General features: G+C 34.8%; 1 protein-coding gene across 1 annotated transcript; it reads left to right on the forward strand.

Moving 5' to 3' along the window:
* Positions 1-412: 412 nt before the first annotated feature.
* LOC134239446 (uncharacterized) lies at positions 413-27,596 on the forward strand (the record flags this gene model as incomplete). The annotated part of the gene is made up of 4 exons (XM_062721627.1): positions 413-446; positions 12,786-13,293; positions 26,477-26,734; positions 27,500-27,596. Coding segments are annotated over exons 2-4 (857 nt in total), but the record flags the coding sequence as incomplete, so codon positions are not given.

Genomic DNA, 27,596 nt, shown 5'->3' on the forward strand with positions numbered 1-27,596 from the left:
CTTTAAGCGAGACAGCTGATATTTTTGTTTCATCAACTTCTTTGTCAATAATTTACCTCGTTTCAGAAATTATTCATACGTAGAGCATGCTCTTGTTCATCGAATCAATTAAGATATACATGTATATCCTAAATACTTTTAATTTTTTACATTCTTTTACTTTTTAATATCGATATTTTAAAAGAAACATGATTTTGACTTATTATATGTGACTTTAACATTTAACCTTGTCTCCACATGTTGAAGAAGTTGTTAAGAAAGTTCAGTTTGCCTCAATGCAAAATTCACTTGTTTACCCTCTTCACGTTTCATACTTTTTACTGCATTTCTTTATCTTTAATACGTTAACCTATCGTAAAGATACTATATCGAAAGTAGACTTGTGTAATATTACATTGTTGATTTTGTTTAACAAGGAGAAGGTAGCCGGCATCGACATTTCTTTTGTAAGTTTGTACATTTTACTCTTTAAAGAAAGATGTTACAAACAAAAATGTGTATGCCTTGATTGGTATATATATTTTCATTTATTTAAAAATATGTGATAAGAATAACATTTTAAAAAAGAAATTGTCCAGTTTCTACGATGTTCATTTCTATATTATACTGGCATCAACCTGATCAAAACGCACGTGGGTGTGACAGGTCAACAGGGCATTCTTACTCCTCCTTGGTACCTAATTACCACTTCCGAAATTTCCAGATGTCCATGTTTAATACTCTCTCCTAACATATATGTATTGTTCATAATAGAGTTTTGAGATGGATCACTGCTAATCATATTACTTTTAAATTAATTGAAATTAATAACGTGTTGATCTACATATTGTGTGATTTCTACGACAATTTTAGGCTAGTACATGCATGAAATAATAAATGGTTATTTAATTTTCTGAGAGCATCGGTCAACCGAAACAGCACAGGTATAAACATGTCTCAAGGACATAATGCATTTAAATTCTTCATGCACCCATACTAGGTAAATTTAAACTAATTCGTTTAGGTAATATATAATGTATGGTGGTATATTTCTGCCTCTACTTGCAAGATAAATTATGTTAACATGCAATTAAGTAGACATGCAACATATTTATGTCAACATTCAAGTTAATTATGTTGTCATGCAAGTTACCTATCTTAATAGAAAACATAATTTAAATATGGGTAATTAGTACAGGCATTAGTACACTTACTAATGCCTGTATATGACATATTAGATGCAATATGATTATGTAGACATGCGACTTTTTTTATGTCAACATGCAACATAAATATGTCAACATGCGACTTATTTATGTTAGCATGCAAGATAATTATGTCAACATGCAACTTATTTATGTCAACATGCAAGATCATTATGTTAATATGCAAGATATGTAAGTTGATATGCAAGTAATTATCTTGCATGTTGACATAAATAAGTTGCATGGTACATAAATATCCTGCATGTGTACATAATATCTTGCATGTTAACATAAGTATGTTGCATGTTGACAAAAATAAGTTGCATGTCTAATAATTAACTCGCATGTTGACATAAATATCGTGCATGTCAAAATAATTTTCTGACATGTTATTATAATTAAATCGCATTTTCTCGTAATTATATTGCATCTTGCATCTACGATGTCAGATACGGGCGTCAGCACGGAATTTTACCCATATTTAAATCAGATTACCTTAAAAGATTTGTAACTTGCATGTCAACTTAATTACCTTGCATGTATACATAATTATTTTGCATGTATACATAATTTTCTTGCATGTTAACATAATTTATCTTGCATGAAGGGGGCAGAAATATGCCACCATAATAATGGCATATTACTTGCACTTGTATAATACGACACTGCTAGATCTTTAGAAATGATTAAAGCACGCACCGCACCGCTTGAAGGAATTAGAAATTCGTTTAAAAGAATAAGATAATTTATTACATAATTAATACATAGTCTATAATAAACAGAACTACAAAAAATCCAGAAAAATTTAGCGTTCAATTTATTGAACGCTTACTTTGTAAAACATATATGAGTATGTAAGCATGAAGCATTCCAAATACGGGCGTTCAATATCGAATGCCCCGTTGTAAACAATAAATGTCGTCTGATGAACATCTCGGAGGCAGATTTATAATAGATAGTAGCTTTTAGGTAAGAAGTAGAAGTGTTTATTTTCACGCAAAATTGAATTTGTTATTTCATAATTTAGTACATATAAACCTTAACAATAGCTCAAAAAGTAGATCATAACGTTAGGCAGGGTCTTTGAAATGATGCAAGATTGAACACTTGCAGGACAGACGTGAATCTAAATACCGATACTGAAAATTCTTATTTATTTGAGGTTTTTGGTTCCCATTTTTTTTTAATAAAACGATATTTAAGCTACATAATAAAGGATTTATTGAACTTGTATCGGTGAAAATTGGCAAAAGTTGACTGTACAAATACACACGCAAGCTCGTGCATTTGTACGGCCAATTTTTGCAATATTCATCAATACAAATTCAATATCCTTGTAATTTTTCTTTCGACGATTTAGATACTTGTTGGGACAAATATGATATTTGCACAGATTATCTTATCTGGAGAAATTTATACCTGCGTTTATAGCAGGATCCATCCTCTGTTCTATTACAGATGATTAAATTTGCATTAAAAAAAAATTTCCAAACATATTTAAGATTTAAAATGACATATGATATTAAAATCGGATAAGTTGATTTTGATTATTCGGAAATGCTTATAATATGTAAATCTCTTTAATGTCTAAAGTCTGCCATTTAAAATGTATTCTGTTATCAGAAAGTTCGTGGATTGATGTGATAAAATTTATGCTATATGGTCTGTGCTTACAAAATTTATAAGGACCATAAAACAAAAACAGTTTAAGAAATGTTGAAAACTTAAGCTTGATACGTTGATAATTTGCCAAAAGATTATTTATAAAAAGATATTAAATAATCGTTCGATCAGGTCGAAACAATGAACTTGTCAGCAAATACAGTCAATTATTAAGTCAAATGCTTGCTGACATTTTCTTTTTATGTTATTTCCCGATCATGACAAGGAATACACGGCGGAAATGACCGGTCGATACTCAATCCTACATGGCATCTTATCCCTCCTCCGATGTTTAAAAGGTCTGTTTTTGCTCTGATTTATTATATGTATTGTGTAATTATATGTTGGGGTTAAATACTTTAATTAAGGTCTTCCGTCTTCAGCGGAAGACCTTCTTGTTATTCTTAGGTTTCTTTTCCACTATTTTTATTATTTTTATTGTTTTTTTTCTTACCGATTTTGTGTACACGATTTCTCAGAAACGGCTCGCTCGATTTTCATGAAACTTTCAGGACTGATAAAGCATCAAACAAAGCTGATATATATTTTTTTGTTTTGATGACGTCACTTCCGGTTTTGAGATTTTTGCGATTTAGTGATTTTCAGGGGGTCAGTTTGTCTGCGAGTTTTCTCAAAAACGGCTTAAGATAGAAACTTGAGTTTATTGAGCAATGATAGAAATCTTAGATGTGACAAAAAAATTTCCAAACATTTTTACCGGAAGTGCTTAAAATGACATATGTATGGTCCAAAAATGGGCATGTCGAGAATTTTAAAATTTATAACACCTTAAATTCTTCGATATCTTTTCACATAAAATATTTTGTTAAGACATATAGAACAAAAGAAGTGTAGAATTACATGATGATAAAATGATATGCTATATAGGGCTGGCCCAAAATAAAGGGCCTAGAAACAAAAACAGTTATATCTCAAAAAGTATTGAGAATTTGTTATACGTCTTAAAAGCAAAGTTGTTCAAAAGTCAAGTTTAATCTGTTAAAAAGTCGTCAAAATCGTCCGGCGACGTCACTTCCGGTCATACAATGAACTTGTCAGCAAATACAGTCATATTTTTGCCGTTCTTGACATATTTTTGTGTAACATATGTATCTGGAAGCATAAAACTTCATTTTCTGTCCGTTGACATCACTTCCGGAATCAAACCGGAAGTGACCGGAAGTAGCCAAAAATAGCTTATTTTTGAAGGTTTAAATACAAAATCAAAATTATAAAAAGGACCACTTAGCTCATTTGCTTTCATTTGTTATACGTCACTTGTGGAAAGATATCGTTGCTTTGCAACGAGCTTTGCTCTAGTTTTCTCTTTATATTTCTTAGACAACTGTTTCCTCAATCAAAATGGAAGTCGGAACTTTTCAATACATATAACAATAGCGTTTGGAAACCAGGTCTTTAAATAAACAAACCAAACTATTTAAAGCTATATATGCCGTATAAGTGTTTTATTTGAAAAGTAATAGATATCTGTGGTGTCTCATCAAGTTATATAAGTTATATACTTTCTGCAAATAAGACAATTCCCCTCGACCACTTTTAAAAGTTATGAAATATTATTTGGTAAAAATTATTTTCTCTCCGTGTCGGATAAGAAACCGCCTCTTATTGAAATATTCATGATCACGTTGTCTCGCATGTTTACAGCAAACAATTGTCCAATCTCGTCAATGAACCGAAAAGCATGATGGTCTACTACGTTTTTACTACAAATACGTGAGTTAGGGATTGTCAATTTTGAGAGCACCTTAGAGTTGTGCTTTTTGTACCGAGGAATAATCACGTGCAATTGTCTTTCAATGGACATTTTCGGTTGGGTGAACTTCTACAGCTGTCAGCGACTATGGATAAAGAAGTGTGGAAACCATGTTGCGCCAAAATGAAATAACCAACACAAACAAATGATATAATTTGAACAATCAAAATGGTTATTAGATACATTCAAAACAACAAAAAGTTTTCCACAGAATATCATGTATAAATCTGCACAATATACCGAATGCCAAAACCAGAATACTACTAAATAATATAATTATATTCTTTACATATGAACCACAGTATTTCTGACCCCTTGAAAATAATATAAAAAATCTTGCAAGTAGGTTATCAGCATTGGCTCGGGCTAATTAGAAAGTGAAATTTGGAGTTGGGCAGTAAATGTAGTAAATGAATAAAATTTAGTAGTGAAAGATATTGGAACCTATTTCACTTGTCAGATTTCTTTGAGCTAGTTGATTTTTATTCTAACTGTTCTATCCCCCCTCCCACTTTAAAAAAAATCCGATGCTACCTACCTGAATTAATTTTTCTTAATGGTGTTCATTGAAATGCTTGGTTGTGCCTCCAAACTGGAATAGTTTTTAGAGGCCTGGAATTCCTTGACCAATTTTATTTTATTAGCCAAACTATATTTCTGAGAAGGCAAGATTTATGGTATGTACGTTTCATCTACATATGTTATGTAGTTCATATTAAAAATTCTAAAAGGGATAATTGACGATATCCCATTCAGGGTGAAAACATAGCAGTTTAAATTACTTTCCATACATTGTATTTGACATAAAATATCTTTTGCGCATAATGCGCTCCATACTGAAGATCCATAAATGTTCACCCAACCGAAAATGTCCAATGGAGTTTTATGAAGAGACTTACTTTTACATTCGACAGCTTACTTGGACATTTAAACCTGCGTCATGTACGGAGGTACGGAATTGAAAAAAGAAAATAGAAAACATCTCAAGAGGTGAAAGTTATTTTATTCGGGGCTTAGAAATAATTTACCAAACAAAAATTATAATTGATGGTAAAATAAAATTTATTTTCGAAACTTTATTCACGAGAATTAAATATATCCTTTTAATTTAAATAACTTTAGAAATGAAATAACTGAATAAAGAAGAAGACACATTTCGGTAGGAAAACTCGGCAGAAGTTAGTCAAGACTTGAAGGGAGGGTGTTGAGGGTAGGAATATTGCAGTTTTCGTCCTAGACAACGTAATATGATCTTTGAAATAGCCCGTTATTATCTTTTTGTTAAATATTAAAATCAATATTTTTTCACAAAAGAGCTCCCGTATATTTTCCTGTTGTAAAAGTAAGCCGTCAACTGTAAAAGTCAGTGTCTTCGCAAACGTCCACTAGCAGTACAGCACGGGGAAACTCTAAACAACGGACCTGTACAATGGAGTGGGGAAAACTTTAATTTTCATAATTGTTAATAACTTGTATGCAAATATGAGCATGGGATTAGTAGATAATAATGTACATAATGCATCAAGTCTTTCTGAGAGCGATATAAAAAACTAGCTTTTTTGAAAAACACATGTAGTATTTTATGTAGTAACCCATAAATGCATTAAATGCAGTTCACTGAGCTGATTGGTCTATTTGTGTCCCTCACTGAACAGACGTCACAAAAAATATTTTCCTCGACCTGATGATTCTCGCGATGCTTTTCCCGCGCACATGCGCAGATCCAGGATAAACGTCAGTCCTTTATAAATATGCATGAGAATATCGTGTTCTTTTCCTGACCAGTACTTTGTTAAAACCGAATAAAATTTCGTCGAATTTGCAAGAATGTTTCATTTTTGGTAGCTTATCATACTCCAGAAATTTTTGTTCGGTTTCAGCTGTGCAAAAATACTGTTTAACACGGCATACATATCTTTAAAACTGACATATGAGTTTGAAAAATTTCATACCTAGAAAGAGAGCTATAATAGATAAATGTTAGATTAAAACTCGCAAAATTGAATTTTTAAAATAAATAAATTAAGTTATACTTGGTCCAGTTTATGTCATAAACTAAAAACAACAATTAGTTTACATGTAAAACAGAGTCGAACAGATTTAGTAATTAAATAACTAATGTTATGTTTTATGTTTTCCTGGCCGTTATCCAAGCCTAGCTTCGAACACATTCAGAGGTCAGACGTCAGACTTCTTTCCATTGACGGCACCTGCCTGTAGAGCATACGTTAAACGTATATAACACTTACGTTTATTCAACCTACACGTTAAACGCACGTTATGAAAAACGCATTTTGTCAAATGCACGTTATCCTTACGTTGTACCATATACATGAGACGTGTGGTTGGAAAACACGATTGTGTAACATATGGCAAGAACTATCACACGTTACATGTACGATGCAAAATTGGCTGAGTAATTATTAATTCATTAACATATACATTTCGAACTATTTTCTCTGCTATAAAAATTCTAAAAGTTCAGTTTGTTGTTGATAATGATAACATGTAAATTGCTTATAAAATGCAAAATGTTAGTCAGTGAGTAAATGTGAGTAAATGCAATAATCGACAACAAACTCAGAACTTTCCATCTGATTTTGAAACGAATTTTTTATTTTATTTGCTATTTTATCATCTAAAAAAAGGTTTCCCACAAATTCTTGTATGTAAACTGACAAGAAAGCGCCCGTGACGTGAAACACGTGTGTATGCAATTACTTGAAAATAATTGCTTTTTTAAGTTCTTTGGCTTTTTTATACCACCGCTTGAAAAGCGGGAGGGTATATAGTTATCGGTATTTCAGTCCATCCAGCCATCTGTCCGTCCGTCTGTACGTCTGTCCGTGCGTCTTTTACGTTTTGGTGTACCCATCTTTTATCCGCAAATCCTCTTGTACCACTGAACAAAATTTAATTTATTGAGGCTTTCACCGAATCTATATGTTACATAATGCCAGTATGCACCTTCCATTTTACTTTTTCATCGGACACATATTTTGGTTTCCCAGAGCAAAACATGGACACGGCCATTTTATTCATATGGGAAGCAGGGGGTATCATTTAGGGAGCTCATTGCTCACAGTACCTCTAGTTTTATTTTCAAATGATAATAAATCTATTATTTTATTAAGACAATTTAGTTACTATACATTTCCAAATTCTATATAAATTTAAATCTAAAATAACGGCATTAAACGAGTACTTATAGCAGTAGCTTAGAGATATATGAAATATAATACAACACAAGTTTATTGTTTCGAATATTCGAATAATCTTTAAGGAATAAAGCTTATTTCAAATTATGTTATCCGATATAACATAACTTGGGGCAGTTTAAGAATTATAAACCGCTAAGCGGTTTATAGAAAAGTTTAAGTGTCCAAAGTTATGCTATATCGGATAACATAGGTTGAAATAAGCTCTATTCATTATAATTTAATTTCAGTGAAGACAATGAGAAAATTTTCCTCCAAAAAAGGCTTCAAATTCAGCAAATTTTAAAAATAACGTCAAGCGGAGTAATTGAGAAGTCGAAAATAAATTCAATGCATGCTTGGTGTTGTTTTCATGTATTTTTATACTGCTGTCTTCCCAGACACTGCATGGAAATACCTTTTTATTTACTTGTAGATATTTATAAATCTATGTTGGGTTAATTCCTTTATAACTTGAAGTTTCCACAAGAGATTTATTTTACTGTGGCTTCATCAGTCCTAGAAAAAAAAATCATCAGTACACATGTACAATGGATTAAGCTGTTTTATATCTTCGGAGTACAGGTGTTTCGGGTCAAGACCCTCCCCTCAGTATGTAGTTTACTTACATCACAAAAATTCAAAAAGATCATTTCCAACAATGAAAGCCTCTCCATCAAAAAAGAAGAAACAGATTTATGACATGGAAAATTTCTAAATAATATCAACTTTTTTTTATTAGAAAAAGGGAAATCTGTGAAGCATCAGTCCCGCCCCTTGACTTTCTTTGGGGGGTGGGGGGGGGTGGGGGGGTTAGAATATGCTATCAATTTGGTCCACAGATAACATTCATAATTTATTTATTTATTGATCATATAGAGTAACTCATCTTCAGGCAAAAACGAATTAGTATGTTAAATGAAAATATTTGGGATAATCTGGGGTTAATACACATACATGTGTATATGTTAAGATACAAGAAGAGTGCTAATGACGGGTCTGAATTGCATATTTCCCCACGCTTGAAATGCATGTCTACTGTACGATAAATATAAAAGGCGAAGCTCCTTGTCCAGAAGCGATTTATTTGCCCCTTCAGAAAAACAGTAAATAGGTATACATGTATCTACATTTAAGCATAGTTTTTTACGACAACAATATATCAAAAGTATGACCCCCCCCCCCCCCCCCCCCCCCCCCAAAAAAAAAGAACTATAAACAACATACCTGAAAACATTTGACCAAAAAATGAGATGGTTGAAGAAGGTTACAACAGAGTTTTTCAACCAAATTTTATTAACACATTAGCAAATATAACTACGATTTAACTATTCTGCAACAAAAAGTTGGAAGGCTACTTCATATTACGTGCCTGTTTCGTGAAATATATTTCAAAAGTGTTATTCCATGTAAGAACAGGTCTGAAGTTCTAATTATAATTAAGAACTATAAAAAATTCACAAAGAAAAATATTCAAATACCATGCCCTCATCCCGCAATATATTCTTTGGAAGAGTTTTTTTATGTTATGTGTGAAGAAAAGTGGCAAAGCTGAAATTCCCTCCCACTTTATATTTGTAGTTATTTTTTTCTTCCGATCGACATTAGCTGCCTAATGGTATTTTATATAAAATGCTGAAATTTTTGGAATATACCATTGCTCATTCGTGCAGAAACGATATCAAATGTACATGAAATAATGTTTTTGAAGTGCTAGTATATACTCATGTACCTCACAATAGGTACGATAAATACATGATTTTTTTACTTGTACATATTGCTTTTATTGATTATTATTTATGTTATATTTTACTATAATTATAAAATTATTAAAATAATTGTAAAAAAGCATTAAGCAAAGAAGCGTCGAAATTTAAAATGATAGAACTATTCAATTGTGCGACTCCTCCATACGTTGCGTTTTTCCAGAAACAACTCCCCCCTGTGTTACCCTTACTGTCTGAAGAGAAAATGTCTTAATTATTATTTTATTAGGTCTAGACAAGTTTTAATTGTTGCATTTGAAAGATTAACGTTTGCTTTTGCTGTTTTAACTGTCATAATCCCCACACAAGCCGTAGATTGTGCAAATCATGCATGTTTTAACCACTCGATCAACGTTAGTAGGAAATCTCTCGAATAGCTTCGAAGTGTTTGAGAAAACTAGACGTATATGCTAGCCGGACAAATGACCAAGACAAAGCTCGACTATTGCTACCTTTCGTGGGCTATATATTTTCATGAATACATCTTACATATACCGAAATAAGATGTAACACGCATTTCTTCCGACTTCGAAGCGGTGAAAATCTACTCCCCCAGACGTTGAAAACAACTCCCCCATATATTTTAGCGACTCCCTCGCGTTATCCGTTGTATACGGTGAAATGAAAGTTTACAGAAAACTTGCACGTATTTTGTGTGTCTTTGACTCCGCCCCCGGCCAATAAGCTTTAAATAAAATCAGCCAATGAAACGAGATGTTTGTTTACACCGATGAGAATGTTTGATCCAAATAAAGAGGGAAAAGAAACACCTTGGTGCTATACATCCTTTTTAGATATTGATTTCAAATTTTAGTTCAAATATAAGAAATTTAAGAAATTGATGTCTAGTTTGTTGGAAATGCCAGGGATATCAACAGAAGTTGGAAACGTGAGATATCGTATCTTTTTATACCCTCGTAAACAGAGTTTAGGAGTATATAGTTTTTGTAATATCTGTCTTTCTTTCTGGCGGTCTGTCTGTCCGCAAAAACTTTAACCTTGTCAACAACTTTTGACTGGGTGGGACTAGGGCTTTCATATTACACGTGTATTTCTTGTGAAAAAACCTTTGTTTGGTTACCACCAAAATTGACCTCTTGACCGTGGATTTTTACACACTTTTACACCAAAATTCCAAACTTTAACCTTGATCATAACTTTTGAACAGTGGGGGTTAGAGCTTTGAAACTTCACATATGTAATTCTTGTGATAAGACATTTCACTGGATACCAACAACTTTGACTTTCGACATTTACCTTTACCTTGGAGAATTACCTATTTTTCAAAAAAAAAACAAAACATTGGCCATAACTTTGGAATCGCTAGGTTATTAGATTGAATCTTTCATTGGATACCGAAAACTTTGACCTTTTGACCTTGGAGATAGTCCTACTTTTGACAAAACTATATTATGGGTTATATACTGAAAGGAAAAAGAAACGCAGGGTAGCATAATATTCGAAAACTTTTTGACCGCATGACTGAAAATTACGAAAATTGGTCAGATGAAAAATTTAGTTACTATGCACCAAAATCAGTGTTCAGAATTACTCACCTTAAAATGCATGACGTCATGTAGGGAAAACGGTAAAAAGCCCAAAACACGTGCAATTTGATAACGATGAGTTTGTCAACAAATCTTGTTGCACCATTTGATGCACCTGAGGTATACACATTGTTTTTCAATATTTAGAGACGATATAAATTTCTTGCAATCTTAGTACAGTTTACGAAAGTTCAGTGGGGTCTGATTTTCGAATTGCCCAATTATTGAAAAAGGCAACAATGGGTAACTAAGCAGTTTCTTGTTAATTTTCCCCCATAAAACTTGTTACCCGTTGTCAGAGAGGGTCTAGAATGGTTTTCAATTCACCGTGACGATGACGTTAACGCGAAACAGAGCCATGTTACGAGCGGGTTATTCGTTCTGCCACATCTTAAATCGCAATCCTACTACCACAAAAACCGCCTTTTATACAGTAGACTATTCTAGTTATTACATTCACACAAAAAATTAAAGAGAACAATTCTGCAATTTGGTTTTTAGAGCAAGTCAACTTACTGTTGTGTTCCTCTCACTCACGCATGCGCGCGTTGCATGACTAATTTTTTGCCTGGTTACCGATGCCCAATATAGCCAGGGTTAAAAAGATAATCACTATGATGAATTCCATGCAAAGGAGAAATAACGCTCATGACAGATATGCAGGAGAGTCATTGTAGATAATGACAGTTTTCGATTTTCACTTTTGGGGGGTATCGTCATATGAGCTTCAATAACTCAAGAATTATTAGACAAAATCAAATGAAATTTTTGTTATATCTTTTTGAAAGATGATTTTAAAAGTTAGATAGGAGTACTGAAAAAAATTGAAAGAAAATAAATTTAATTCACCTCAAAAGTTTACCCTGCGTTTCTTTTCCTTTCAGTATATTTTTCAGATATGTATTATTTGTGACAAGTCCTCCCATTGGATACAAGCAAGCATGGCCCTTTGACCTTGACCCTGGAGTCTGACCTATTTTTCAAAAACTTTAACCTTGCCAATAACTTTTGAACAGATAGAGATACAGCTTTTCATATATGTAATCCTTGTATATGTAATATAATCTTTTTTACAAGGTCTTTCTTAAGAAACCAACATTTACCCTTTGACCTTGACCCAAGACTTTGACCTACCTTTAAAAATTGTCAACTTTGGCAATAACTTTTTAACAGTAGGGCAAGGGTTTCATATTTCATAATTGTATTTCCTGTGAGAAAGCCCTACATCGGATATCAACGTTAGATTTGCATTTGAAAAAAAACATGTTCTCTTTGTTGACATACGGGGACGGCTGTGTTTTACAAACACATCTTTTTCCTATTAATTGTAAGTCCACTATTTTTACACTAAATGACGAGGGATTTTCCCGTTATTTCCCGATCGTGACAAGGAGTAAACGGCAGGTAGACCTGTCGGCAGGGGATGCTCACTCCACCATGGCAACTGATCCCACATTTGATGTTTGCAGGTCCATGTTTGCTCAGGTCCTTTTTTGTATTTTTTTTTTACTTTTTGATCTTGAATACTGTTTGTTTTATTCATATGGTTTATACATAACGGCTTTCGCCTTAATTGGTGTAAAAGGTAAAGATAATTTAGGTCTTAACTTTTTTCTTCACAAACTTCATTGATATTGAAACATTTTCTTTTTTAGTGCAACATGATGCTGAAGAAGACCTTATCCAAAGTTCAAACTAGTCTCGACAGGCATCCAAAGACTTGTTTGCAAACATACATTCCAAACAAGAATGTGGACATTGAATGGATAATAAATGATCTAAAAAAACATTTTGGAATAGAATGTGAAATGGAATTCTTATCGTCCTTACCGACTTATTCTTCCTCACCAGATATGAGGTCTGAATTGATCAATATTTTCTGTGGAAATAAAAGACAATTGATTTTTCTTGACCCTGAACAACTAGAGGAAGTCACGCTGAGCATACTGGAATCAGTCATTTTGTTTTCATTCGGTTCTTATGGAAATATACGTCCAATAATAATTGTTTTATTGAAACCAATTCTTCCAGAATTAGAAGTTTTGCATCCAATTCTGAGTGTGATCAAAGCCGTGGGAAATTGCATTGAATTCAATCGGAATAAGGATATTGCTTGTAGCATATCAAATTCTTTTAAATGTGATATAACGACAGAGGAAACAGGTATTTTTTTTAAATACATTCCCGTCTTAAATAACTTTCTAGTCTACTCTGTTTTTCCTTTCTTGATCATTGTAAAATTATTAGTTGCAAATCTAGAAGAGATTATATTTAATTTAAAAAAAAGAAACTATAAAAAGAAATATAGTTCTTTGTGATAGAGATAAGACATTTCAGAGTGTATTTAAAGTCAATGTTGAAGAAAAAACAAAAAATTTAACCAATATTCATTCGTTATATTACGGAATATAGCAAATAATTGATCGTAAATAAAAATTAAACAATGATGCACCTTCGTACATCTCACAGGTGTAAATGTCAGAGCTTCTCGCATAAGTCCATTAGCTGACCTGCGCTGAAAAATCAAGGAGTTATTTTATCACCTTCTGTCCGCCGTCCGTTTTTCTATTCGTCCGTCTGTCTAACTGTCTGTCCAACCACTGGGCTAACTTTAACCAAAACTTTAAAGCAGCTTTAACTTTTCTATCGTCACTTTCCTTACTTATGTAGCAATATATCTTAATCACCTGCATACGGAGTATATATATCTCAGTTGATTCGACACGCAAGAGCAAGCTGTACGTATGAACAATTTCCAAAACGAGGTAAATTATTGATAAGCAAGTTGATGAAACAAGAATAACAGCAATCTCGTTTAAAGTCATCATTCCTTAAGTTCTATAATCGATACAATGACCTTGTAAGCAAATACAATTTATCATTGAGTCAAAAGCTGACTGACGTTTTTCATACTAATACTGGTGTGAACGGTCGTCAGGGGAGGTCCTTGTTTGCTCTACTCATATTTGTATTGTGTTATGGACTTTGATATTGAAAACTTTTCGTAATCTCCATATCCTTCCTTTGAGTTAAGGGGGTTCACAATTGTAAAAATGAAACATCACACCCTCTGTTCATGGGGAAATAATTAAGAAAAAGTGAAAAACCTTTGGGGTCTTTTTAAAAAAGATTCTCAAAAACCACATACCCTTAAATAATTAACTTATTTGAAACAACACCATGGGTCGGTTGGATTTATAATTTGGTTTCTTTTTTACGTATGGATATATGGAAATGTTTTTAAAATATTCCTCTCAAGAACAGTATAAAGCTGTCATTTGTCATATTGATGTCCTCAGGCAGTGAAATTTTAGTTTGTTCCAATCATGTACTTCGGTGTTAGTGTACGATGATAGACCAAAGATTTACATCGGATTGCGCGCTAAGTATGGTAATCAAGCAAAAAGACTACTTCAGAAAAACAGCCCACTTACAATCATGCAATATAAGTTCCACGGTACATGAAAACATAATATAATAAGTAACAGCTCTACTGTAAATGCTGAACGTAAATAATTTGATATAAGAGACCCAAGGGCCTGAGCAGTGACATAAGCAAAATACATGTAAAACAAACAAAATACCGGCGAGTGTAATCTGGTTCCCATTGTAAAATTTAAAAAGCTGTAATTTTACTCAAAATCATGGAAGTGAAACAAAATGAAACTTGATATGCATCTCATCAAGATATACTCATGTACAAAAAAATTATGTTAACATGCAAGATAATTATGTAAACATGCGACTTATCTATGTTTACATGCAAAATAATTATGTTAACATGCAAAATATGCATGCTGATATGCAACCTATGATCTTGCATGTTGACATAAATATGATCTTTTTATTTAAAAATATACATTGTAACTCGTAGGTTCAGATGTATATGTCGCATAAATAAGTAGCATGTTAACAGAATTATCTTGCATGTCTACATAATTATTTCAGCATGTTAACATAAGTATCTTGCATGTAAACATACTAGTGAATATATTGCATGTCTACATAATTATTTCGCTTGTCAATATAAGTAACCCTCATTTTTTTCATAATTATTTTGCATCTTGCATCTAAGATGTCAGATACGAGCGTCAGTACGGGATTTTACCCATTTTAAAATCAGATTCTTGAAAGATTTGTAAGTTGCGTGTCAAAATAATTATCTTGCTTGTTGACATAATATTCTTACATGTACATGTTAACATAATTTATCTTGCATGTATGGGGCAAAAAATGCCACCATAGTGAACAGTACTTATAATTATAAAATCCATGCAGCTAGTACTCCATTGAAATATCGTTTGCATCAATAATCATACCTTGCGTATTCATTCAATTAATCTTTTTCATATGAGTAATAAATTATGTTAGAAAGTCACAGCTCGAACTTTATTCCATTAGAAACAATTAAACTCATTTGTCATGTCCATTCATCGTTTAACCGAACTATTTCGTACCAAAAATGCATTGTGACGTTGTCATCTCGTTTATTTTTTACTAGAGAAACTGTTCATCGTGACATCATGTTATTTAGCATGATTCAGCATGGTGAACAAGAAGGATATGGAGATAACGAACAGTATTCAGTCTCAAAGTCCATAAAACAATACAAAATAAGAGCAGAGCAAATACGGACTCCTTAAACATCCCTTAACATCAGAGGTTGGATCAGGTGCCATGGAGGAGTGAGCATCCCCTGCCTACCGATCGTCAATTCAGTGTACAAATAATGGACTAACAATTGGTATGAAAAACGTCAGTCAGCAGTTGACTCAATGATAAGTTGTATTTGCTGACAATGTCATTGTATCGACCATAGAACTTACATGTACGAAATTATGACTTTAAACGAGACTGCTGATATTCTTGTTTCATTAACTTGCTTGTCAATAAAATACAAAAATAAAATCCTGATAACGAATTTTAAGAAATTATTCAAAGAATTAAATTCGTGAAAAGAAAATCGACAATTCGTTATATATTATTATCGAATTAAAAAAAATTAAAGGGTCCTAAATGGGCTTCCATAGAAATCAGAAGCTCATACATCTTTTTAATATCAATTTAAGAGTAACTGAGGTTACAATCAGAATGTTGTGAAGAAAAACAAAATAACTTTGCAAATGACAAGTGAAAAGATAAAAATATTTACGAGTTCAATGATGAAATAACGCCTGAACTTTAATTTGAATTATTTTGTCATGTGGAATGGTTGTATAGAGTGCTGAAAAGTCACACATTTTGATGCAAAGCCATATCATTCTAAATTAGATAAAATGAATACATGTAACTAAGTATTAATTTTCCTTAATACATTCCAAAGAAATATTCTCTCGCATGTTCCAGTCTTACGATGGCTTGTATATGAAAATGAAATTTTTGAAATATGATATGAATTTTTTTTTTAATTCGTTGCCATGAAATAAAAATTTGTGGGAATGAAATAAAATTCGTGGCCACGAAATAAAATTTGTGGGAACGAAATAAAAAGTCAGGGCCACGAAATAAAATTCGTGGACATGAAATAAAATTTGTGGCCACGAATAAAAATTAGTGGGAACGAAGTAAAATTCGTGGCTACGAAATAAATCTAAAGAATCTAGTGTTTTGACAGATAGGGTTCGTAATTTAAACGCCAATGTGTGCATTGGAAACACATCTCCTGTAGCGAGATCATTTCGCTAAAGCGCGATTATCCCTCTTTAGCGGAAGAAAAAGCATTACCATAAACGGGTATTTTGTTTCCTTATAAAATAATCAAAAATTTCGTGCGTATCGAAAATCCTGGAGAAAGCTGAATTGAAGCGTGAATTACTACACAAAAACTGACAATATTGGCTAGAAATTTAAGACAATCACTGTTGCGTGAGAGAATAGAAGGCTGAAATCCACGTGTAAATCGTGACTTTTTAGCAAAGGTTTCAAGATTTACAGTCATATATATTTATGAAGCATATAAAATATTTATAGATATCCAAATTCTGTTTGTTAGGGTCTTAGCTTTCCATTCTTGTACAAAAGTTTAAAATAATGTTCTTCAGAAACCCATGCTATTTGCTTAAATATTTGATCTTTGGTTGACGCTTAGAAGTATGGAAGCGCAACAGAGTTGTGACATTTGTGGAAAGGTCATTTGAAAAAAAAAACAAGTATAAATTGAGACCAGGCAAAAGCTAGCAGCCAATAAGAGCAGCCACTTAGCCCGTAGAAGCTAGCAGTCGATAAGGAAATTTATCAAAGAACTGAGAGTACTCAGACGCAGTACTGTTTTTAATTCGTGATTTTAGATAATTAATGGTTAATGATCAATTGAGATGTGTAATGAATATGGATAAACCATAATTAATTTAATAGAATATTGAAAACAAATTCATAAAAAAGGTCTATATTGAGTCTTACCGATATTGACATAGTACTAATGTTGTTATGAACTTGTAAATTCAGGAAAGCATGATTCAACGGCGTCGGAAAATTGGAAAAATAGGCAAGAGGGGTGCGAATTGAAAGAGAAAAAAATTCAATCTGCAAAAAATTGACAAAAAATAAGAGAATTTGACCATTGTCCAAACCTGAAAATCCTAGTTTTTGCGGGTAGAGGAATGGGGGTGTAGGTTCGAACTTTTTTTCAGTTACCACTTACCCTTCTTTTCATTAACACTAAAACGTGTCTGTTGAAAGTGAAAAGCATGTTACCTTGAATTACTCTTTATAACTAAACGAAATAGTAGCGAAAAAACGCGAAATTTTAATTATAATTTAAAGAAGTATGCCCTAAGAATTCGTATTTTAATGACATCAATTCTAAACGTTTTTACCCGGTGGCAATGAACGGTTCTTCGTTTGAGGACACTTTAATTGCGTTTGAAACATATGTTTGGATCCTGCATAAGTTTACACAGCTAATTGTGCCACGTACGTGTTACATATGGTTGCACATAACACATGTATCACGTATGTGAAATGTACGTATCACATACGTATATTACAAACATATGTTTCACGTATGTGGTACAACGTACGTATAACATATGTGTGACTACATACGTTTCACATAACGTACGTTAAACGTATGTTTGGAATACACGTATGTGAAACGTACGTGTAACATATGTTATGTGCAACAATACGTTACACGTACATTGATAAACTTACGGTTTACATGTGTATTGTCAACCACATGTTACACGTACGTTAATTAACATATGGTTTACATGTGTATAGTCAACAACATGTTACAGGTACGTTAATGAACACATGGTTTACATGTGTATAGTCAACCACATGTTACACGTACATTAATGAACTCATGGTTTACATGTGTTTTATAAAGCATAAATGTCATGTATATATATGTAGTTTATGTGCATTATAAACCACACATAAATATACTAATGTACATAAATAAATTATGGTTAACTTGTACTCTAAAGCTCTCATTACATATGTTGATGAATATAGTATGTGTATTATCAGGCACATGTTACATATACAATTAAAAAGGTGTTTTATATGTGTGTGAAAACCGAAGGCTGTATATTTTGTAAATTCATACTATTACATACATGTATGATAAATGTAGGTTGACTATAAATCTAATCCCTTTTATTTTATTTCAAATTAAATTTATTTATCAAATTATCATTTAGTTTTTGCTATAAAGAGAAAAAAAAACAATGCGTTCAACATTTATTGTTGCTAGGGACTACATAACTTCACTTAAAATACAGGAACTTTTTGTATAAAAGTATGGCTGACTTCCACAACCAACTGTTTTACCTTAATAGCGAGCGCAGCGAGCGTCGCGAAGCGACGCTCGTCACTGCGAGCTCTTAAAGCAACGCCTGTGCGAAGAGAAAATTCGGACTACTGCACATTCATTCGATAGAATTTTTTGATGCCGTAATTTCGACCCACAATGCATCACTTGTTTTAGCTACGTTCTCGCGAGAATATAACGACAAATTTCAACAAAAAGTTTACCCGCCTTGATTTAATGGATATATATTGAAGATAAATAGAAAACGAAACGTTCTTCATTAACTTTCAGCACTGTTCAGGCTTTTTCTTGGAATTGAAACTCACATACGACGTCATGTGACGTCAGAGTCTAGACGCACCAAATGTCACGTGCGGTTTGACGAGCCCGATCTCAATTAAAACAATAGAAGTGTTTGCGCTCGCTCTAACGGTCGCACCGTCAACATATTAGTTTAAGTGATTTTGGAGAACTAATCAAGATATTATTTAACATAACAATCAATAGGCACTTAGGGCTTAACCTGTTATTCAGGAAGAAGAGCAATCATAGTGATATGACCATCCATAAAATCCTTCTTATAACAGGTTCCATGTTCGTTCGCCCTAAAAATTGTTCGCCCGATATCCCGTTCGCCCGATTTTTCGTTCCCCGATTTCTCGTTCGCACAGGGTCCGTTCGCCCAGATTTTATATAGAATATAATATAATGAATTTCTTTTTACATTTTTGGTGCTTTCGAAATAATACTGACTGATTGTGCATATGTCACATAGGGTCATACTAAATACATGCTCTATCATTCAAAGACCTGACAGGCCTGTTGAATTTTCATCTTCCATCTTCTTATAAATCATTTTTTGAGATCAAAGGGAGATTCTTTAAAGGTAAAACCCTCAGGATCCGCTGCTCAGTTCTATAAGGGATCTATTAACGTCTCAGGCCCTTGGTTGTTGTCAAAACATAGCCCAATTCGTAAAAACAACACAGGTGTATCCCCCCAATTAACATTCATTTAATGTCGTCGTTTGAAATTTTTCTACATAAAATTCATATGTCCATTATCCTAAAATCAAGGAAAAGTATCTCTTATTTGCCTTTTATCTACTGCCCCTCCCCCCCCCCCCCCCGTTACGAAATTCCTGGATCCGCCACTGGTCTGTACGTTGTATATTTTATTTTCTATCAACAAATGCATGCTACCTGGAAACAGCGTTTACCACTCACAGGGACAGACTTTTTTGAGTAGTTTTAATGAATAAAAATTAATATAAAATGACGACCGATATAAATGCAGGAACGTAATTTTAATCAATTATGCTGTAGAGGAAAAGGGGGGTCCGAACATAACCATTTACTGTTGAAATTGTTCACTGGAAGGACACCCCTTATATCTTAAAGTATACCGTGTATTCATTCAAATTGGCATGGTTATATTAACGAAATTAAATTTGTTTGCGTGAAAAGTTTGAACAACAAATTTTTTTTGTAGTCAATTTTTTTATCGGCACGCGGAGGGAGCTACTCTCTCTCTCTCTCTCTCTCTCTCTCTCTCTCTCTCTCTCTCTTGGGGGTGTATTGTAAAAAAAATCTGGATGACATATGGCTGATCAACCTTTTTAGATATATAACGGTATTACGTTCATGACAGTACTCGAATATTGTCCGTCGTTGGCTACTTGGTACAATAGCCTGCAAGCGTATGGTCTTTCCATCTTCCTCCTCAAATTTTCTGAATAGAATGTCATTTTCTATACAGAGATTGTTCCACTGTGACCATAAAGATCTTAGCACATAGCCTTGACCACTAACCATACTATACTCAGGTCTTGGCCACTGACCCAACGTTTGACAAGGGATATATCTTTGTCTTTGTCTTGCATGTCTTTTATAGACAGCAATGGATCACCATCATCGTCCTTTGATTCACTAGCTTGGGATAAAGCTCTCACTTCTTCCGGCTTCTCACATTGAAATCCTTTCTCCCAGTTTGGATCGAAACCACACTGACGACATGGCATACGACTCAATGCATCTGCATTGCTGTGTTGTGTACCTGGTCGGTGTTGAATCTCAAAATCGTATGTACTGAGGATTTCCAACCACCGTGCCAACTGTCCTTCTGGATTCTTGAATTTGAAAAGCCACCTTAAAGAGCTATGGTCTGTGCGGACTATGAACTTTTTACCATAGAGGTAATGCCTAAAGTGTTTGACAAAGTGGACCACCGCGAGCAATTCCTTTCGTGTAACGCAATATCTGCGCTCACACTTTGTCAAAGTCCGACTTGCATAAGCAACAACCCTCTCTTGACCAACAATCTTTTGAGATAAGACTGCCCCTATAGACACATTGCTGGCATCAGTGTCTAAAATGAAGGGATGAGAAAAATCCGGATGCCTTAATATTGGAGTGTTGGTCAGCTTATTTCTTAGAGTGTCAAATGCCTTTTGACATTCTTTAGAACAAACAAAGGCACGACCTTTCTCCGTCAGCGTGTGTAGGCATTTTGCAATGCTTGAGAAATCTTTGATGAACCTCCTGTAATAGCTGCATAGCCCAAGAAATGAGCGTACCTCAGTGGCATTAGTAGGTACTGGCCATTGTTTTACTGCAGCTGTTTTGTCTGGGTCAGTCGCTACACCTTCCTCTGACACAACATGTCCAAGGTAGGTTACCTTTTTGGCAAACAAGCAGCATTTCTTTGCTTTGAGTTTAAGGCCTGCATTCTGCAGTCTGTTGAATACTTTTCTAAGGTTTGCCAACATTTCCTCAAAGGTTTTGCCTGTCACTATCACGTCGTCCAGGTAAACAAGACAGATATCCCAGTGAAGGCCTGCCAAAACACCTTCCATTAGGCGCTCAAATGTTGCTGGAGCACAACATAAGCCGAATGGCATGACCTTAAACTGGAATAGTCCACGACGTGTGGCAAATGCTGTCTTTTGTTTGTCGTCTGGCTCCATCTCTACCTGCCAATATCCTGAGCAGAGATCTAGAGTAGAGAACCACGAGCTACCGCTTAATTGATCCAGTGACTCGTCTATTCTGGGAAGGGGGTATGCGTCCTTGATTGTACAGCTATTTAACTTGCGGTAATCAATGCAAAAGTGGAATGTACCGTCCTTCTTTTTCGCTAGCACAATAGGCGCTGACCACGGGCTGTTTGATGGCTCGATCACACCTCTCTCAAGCATATCATTCAGCTGTTGGTCAACCTCCTCTGTTAGATGAGCTGGTACTCTCCTTGGTGGTATCTTGATAAGGTGACTGTCCCCAGTATCAATCCTGTGTTTGACAATACCTGTGCGCCCCAAATCTTTATCAGATTTTGCAAAAAGATTGGTATATTCATACAAAAATTTGTTAGCTTCCCTTTTCTGTTTCCGTGTCAAGTAGTTCGAAGTTTTCTTCAGCATATCAACCAAATCAGGTCTTAACCTCTTAGGTTTGCTTGACGTATTCTCCTCTTGTGACTCAACCACTCTGACTTCACTGAGTTGTCCAATAACCGTACCTGCGTAAATGACTTTGGATTCCTCGCCAACATTGAGGAAACGGACTGGTACCATCTCCCTTGGTATGACCAGTGTTCTGGCTGTGATGTAGCCTTCTCTTGGCATATCAGATACAAATGGTTCTACCAAACACGTATTCCTTGGAACATGTTTGCAGTCCTTCAAGACTTGTCCCTGCGTGATGATCTCACTTCTAGGAGGTATGCTGACTATCTTTGTTGCGGTTATTCTGTTGCAGCCAATATAACCCTCAACAAATATTGGTATTATCTTATCTCTTATGTGAAGTACCTTTTGGCTCATGTCAACCATGCATGCATTTGATAGTAGAAAGTCAAGCCCCAGTATTTCATCTGCCTGAATCTCCGCAATGACAGCAGTAGTGTGCTCTACCACACCCTCAATATTAAGTGTTAAGTCCGTCTTACCCTTGACAGAGAGCTCACATCCATTGGCAGCTAAAATACTCTGGTTAACCTTCCGCAGCTTTGGTCTGATGACCTCTGCAATTTTCTCGTATATTGCTGAGGACAACAATGTCAGTGTTGCCTCTGTGTCAATCAGGAATTTAGCTTGGACACCTTGCACAGAGATGTCTATGTACATGCCTGCTTCCTCTAGGGATGATCCAACTCCAATTGATCCACTTGGACAGGCTGACGTCTGTTTACTTCGTACTGGCCTGCCTAATCCCATTTTGTCTTTTGATTCCTTATGTTCACTTTCACAAGGTTGTCTCTTTAGCCTTGGGCAATTGCGTTTTATGTGGCCTTCCTTGTTACACTCATAACAACGCAATGGTTTGCCTCTTGCTTGTTTGTCATTAGCTCTATTGACTGACCGTTTCAGCTTTAGTTTGTGAATCTCGTTGGTTAAGGTACTCATGTTAGCCTCCATGGACTTCATCCATGTCTCAAGATTCTTCTGGCTAACCTCAGCAGATGAGTGCTCTGGTGCCGATAATCGTAAATGGCCTTTTCCTTCAAGGTTTCTGCTCTCTGCTCGATTATAAGCCTTGAGTTCAACGGCTAGCCGGATGGCTTCATTCAGGTTTTGAGGACGAGATTGTTTTATGCGAATTCTCATCTCTGAATCTACCAAGGCATCAATGAAGCATCTTTGGCCAGAGTTTCTCGCACATCACCAGGTGCTGATGCGTAGGCCAAATTGGTTAGTCGTCTAATGGCCTGACCTAACTCTGGTATTGACTCAGATGCTCTTTGCCTTCGCTCTTTTAGCTGAACACGATACAGATCTGTTTGATTAGGAGGGGAAAACCTCTCCTCAATGGATCTGACGAGGGTCTTATAGTGCTGTCCAATATCGCTTGGCAAGTCACCTAACACTGATTGTGCTTGGCCACGCAGTGATACAGCTAAGTAAAGACCTTTCTTTTCTTCTGCCCAGCCATTTACAACAGCGCAAGCCTCAAAATGTGACTTGTAGTCAAGCCAGGAACTGGTTCCATCATACGTGGCTGGCTTGATAATTTGGCCTGTCTTCGCATTGTCTGTCCCTATTGCCTGCCTCCGTGGTTTTGGCGTGTCAAACAGATGTCCCGTCACAACGTCGTCAACCCCAGCATTTGGTGTGTAGCTTTGTTTGCCTTCGTCTGGAAATCTAACTTTAGGCAGTGCGCCGTACTCGTCAAATGACACATTTCCTGACATACCGGCCGGTTGATTGTCAGTTCTGTGTGTTGCATATCCAGACTCTTGGCTTGACGCATTTGTCTGACCATCGTTGCTGGTTGGCGTTCTCATCTTTGATAAGAGCTTCTCCATTCGCTCTATAGTTTCTGACAATTTCTTGGACGAATCCAAAATCCCGACGCTTGTCACCAAATAATGTAACGTGCAACGCGGCCGAGCTTGTGTGTGTTTGGTGATAATATGTCTTGTATCACCGAGGCGTTACACTCAGGTTAGTTAACCTGTTAACTCAGATTTTTGTTGACCAAATAAAATCACAATCAAATATATACAAATACAATGCAAATATAAACGGGTTTCCTCTTGATTGGACAATCACTAACTGTGGTCAACGGGTGTCTCCCGTAAGTAGATTTCTTCGGTCCTGCCACTTCTTACTGTACTGACTCCTGGCACTTCCCCCACTTCTCACTGTGGTATGCCACCTCTCTCGATCTATACTACCAAGTGACTGCCTTGTTCAGGTCTTAGGCTTTTGGGTAGTCTACAACACTTAGATGTCTATCCCCCGCAACTGTCTGCCTTATTCAGGTCTTATGACCGTGTGTAAGAGGAGAAACAAGCTAAGGTTTCACAACTCCGTCACCAGAGAGGTTTCATAGGTCCTGCAATACAATTAGTATTATCCCAATGCAGTCTCTGTATAGTGGCAGATTCATACTACTTGTGTGATCGTGAAATTAATATTTTTTAGTGTTGAAGACTTTGAAAGATAACGTAGGTCTAACGTTAATACGAAACTAAACAATGAAAATCAACTTCTGTTTCACATGCATAGGTTGTACTGTACACGCATATGTGGCTTGTCAACGAAATAGGCAATGTAGCGGTAATGTATACTTTTTTTATGTAGCGGAAATGTAAGGTTTTTTGTAGCGGTAATGACTATGTAGTGGTAATGAAAATTTTGAAAATGTAGCGGTAATGATACGCACCCTTTATAAGATGTTGATCGGGACGATATTTTTACGTTCAAAAAAGATTTTTTTTTTATGAATTATAAAAACAGAGGGTGAAAATAATTTCGCTTAAATTGTGATAATTTACGGTGAAGTGCAAAAATAACTTCGGTGAATTTTAGAGCTCAATAGCATGAATAGGGAGTATTGCGCCTCAGATGACTCTATGTTTATCCCAAATTTATCTATTTGTATGTTTCAATTCAAGCAGAACGCTTCCTTCTGTTTTGTTTAATTGTATGCTGTTGTTCTATCCCTTGCCTGCGATCGACATTCAATACAAAAACATGTAGGTCAAGATCTCTGCTGCAGCCAGTTGTTTACATTTTACCCTCGCTAAAATAGTTCAGATCGTAAGGATATTATTTGTATCTTATTCCACTCAGGAACTTGTATTTAGTATTTGTAAATCCATAAAACACTACTTATTGCTTGGAAATTAAATTGAATACATTGTAGATCTTGTTTTGTGACTGAAATTGTAATTTCAATTTATGCATAATCAGAGGACTACATGTATATTTCTTAGAGAACTGATAAAAATTATCGTTAATATTTCCAATCATTCTTGCAAGTGCTATTGTTTACATATTAGCAACCTATCTCTGATATGATTCTTGCCTTCTAGGGTGTCATATTTTTACAGCAAGATTACTGAATTGTCCCAAAGAGCTAAGATCAAGAAGGAAATGCAAATGGTAGTGATCACAGGGGTCCGCCATTAAACCATAGAATATATTAATAGCTATCGAGGCCAACTTACGTCACCTCGACAAAATAACATTCTATAGTATAATTTTATTTCTTGGCCACGAATTTTATTTCATTCCCACGCATTTTTTTCATGGCCACAAATTTTATTTCGTTTCCACGAATTTTTATTTCGAGGCCACGAATTTTTATTTCTCATACCATGTCCTATACCTGCCACCGTAAAGTCCTCCTTGTGATGTAAATATTTTCTGGATATATTACCTTTTGTTCGATTCTTTTGCGAATACTTTCAAGACCTGGTATTAGGTATTGTCGTGCTTCATCTGAGCTTAAAGAAGAGTTTTTGATGTGTGGTATGAAGATTGGTCGCTTTGAATATTGTTTCTCGCTAAAACAAAAGACAAAAGCGTTTTCGAGGACTTTGTAAATACGGATTGATAATGCATCTAAAATTTAAGCGATGAATTCAAAAGTCCCTTTTTATTTTAAAACAACTAATATTACCACCTCATTTTATTCAACATTTATGATTATACAGTCTACTAAATATAAAAAAAATCTTCTTAAAATAAGTTTAAATGGTTGTGTTTTATACATTGCAACATATAGACAGCTAGAATGTACAATTTGTATTAACAATATTTCCTTGATATTCAGAACTAAAAAGATATTCATTTAATTTTTTCAGTTCCACCCGAGGTAGTGGGCAAGGGTATTGAAGCTGTCTGTCGATACCTTGGATACAAAGAAAAGGGATCATTGAAGATTTTTCAAGCGAGAGGAATGATTGTGGGATGTGCAGGTGCCGGTAAAACAACACTTCTTCGCCGCATGATAGGCCAAGACGTTAAAAAAATCAAAGATGAAGTAACATCAACTAGAGGTCTTCAGATTTACAGAAGTGTGTTTGTATTGGACAACCATTCTCTTATCAGTTTGAACAAAAGTAAGTAAAAGAAATAACAAACAAAAAAAATTGAAGACATCGAATAATAACGTAAAACATTTTCACAAAGTCCAATAATAATATCATTTGTGAGCAGATGAAACATTGACTTCTGAAAACAGAAATGGATAAGGTGCCATGGAGGAGTACGAATCTCCCTATCGACCGATCATATCCGCCGTGTTGACTTATAAATGGTTCTTAATATCTCTGTATCATCAATGTATGTGTCGATAGCTTAACTCTGTTCAAAATTAATATAACGTAGCTCTTTCGTATTCAATTAGGTGGAGCACAATAATTTTATAGAGTTAATTCTCTATAAGCTGCTTTTCTAACTCCTTACAAAAATATTAACTGCTTAAAAGGAGAAACTTCAGGCATACTATGCTACTGCCTATTCCCAAAAGTATGTTAATGATATGTGAATGATTAAACGCTGGCTGTTTTGCTCTATTTCAGCTTAATTCAAATGACACTCCACTACATCTTATGCTCTTCCACTGAACGAATGTATGTCGTGTTACCGAATATAAGTTCACACTTTCCCTTTTTGGTTTGATTTGTTACTGTATATACATGTATATGCGTCCAGAATGTATGTTTTTCTTCCTTTTTTAACTGCTTCTTATAGTACCCGGTATTATGATCATTTCTACAGTCGGGGATTTCACAGGATGAAACTGACATTTTAGTTAACTGAATGGCAGGGTTTTATCCTGTGTTTGAATTTCTTTTTAATAGAAAAATTCTTGTTTTATGTAGGCGAGAAAACCTTATTAAGTAAGAACGGACAGCTAACATGGAAAATCCGGGAAGAGGGAGGGGAGGGGCTGTTTATCAAGGCTAAACTATACTTTTG

Source organism: Saccostrea cucullata, unplaced genomic scaffold (assembly GCF_032062105.1).
Source record: "Saccostrea cucullata isolate Sc308-1 unplaced genomic scaffold, CSIRO_AGI_Scuc_v1 ctg7602, whole genome shotgun sequence".
NCBI lineage: Eukaryota > Metazoa > Mollusca > Bivalvia > Ostreida > Ostreidae > Saccostrea > Saccostrea cuccullata.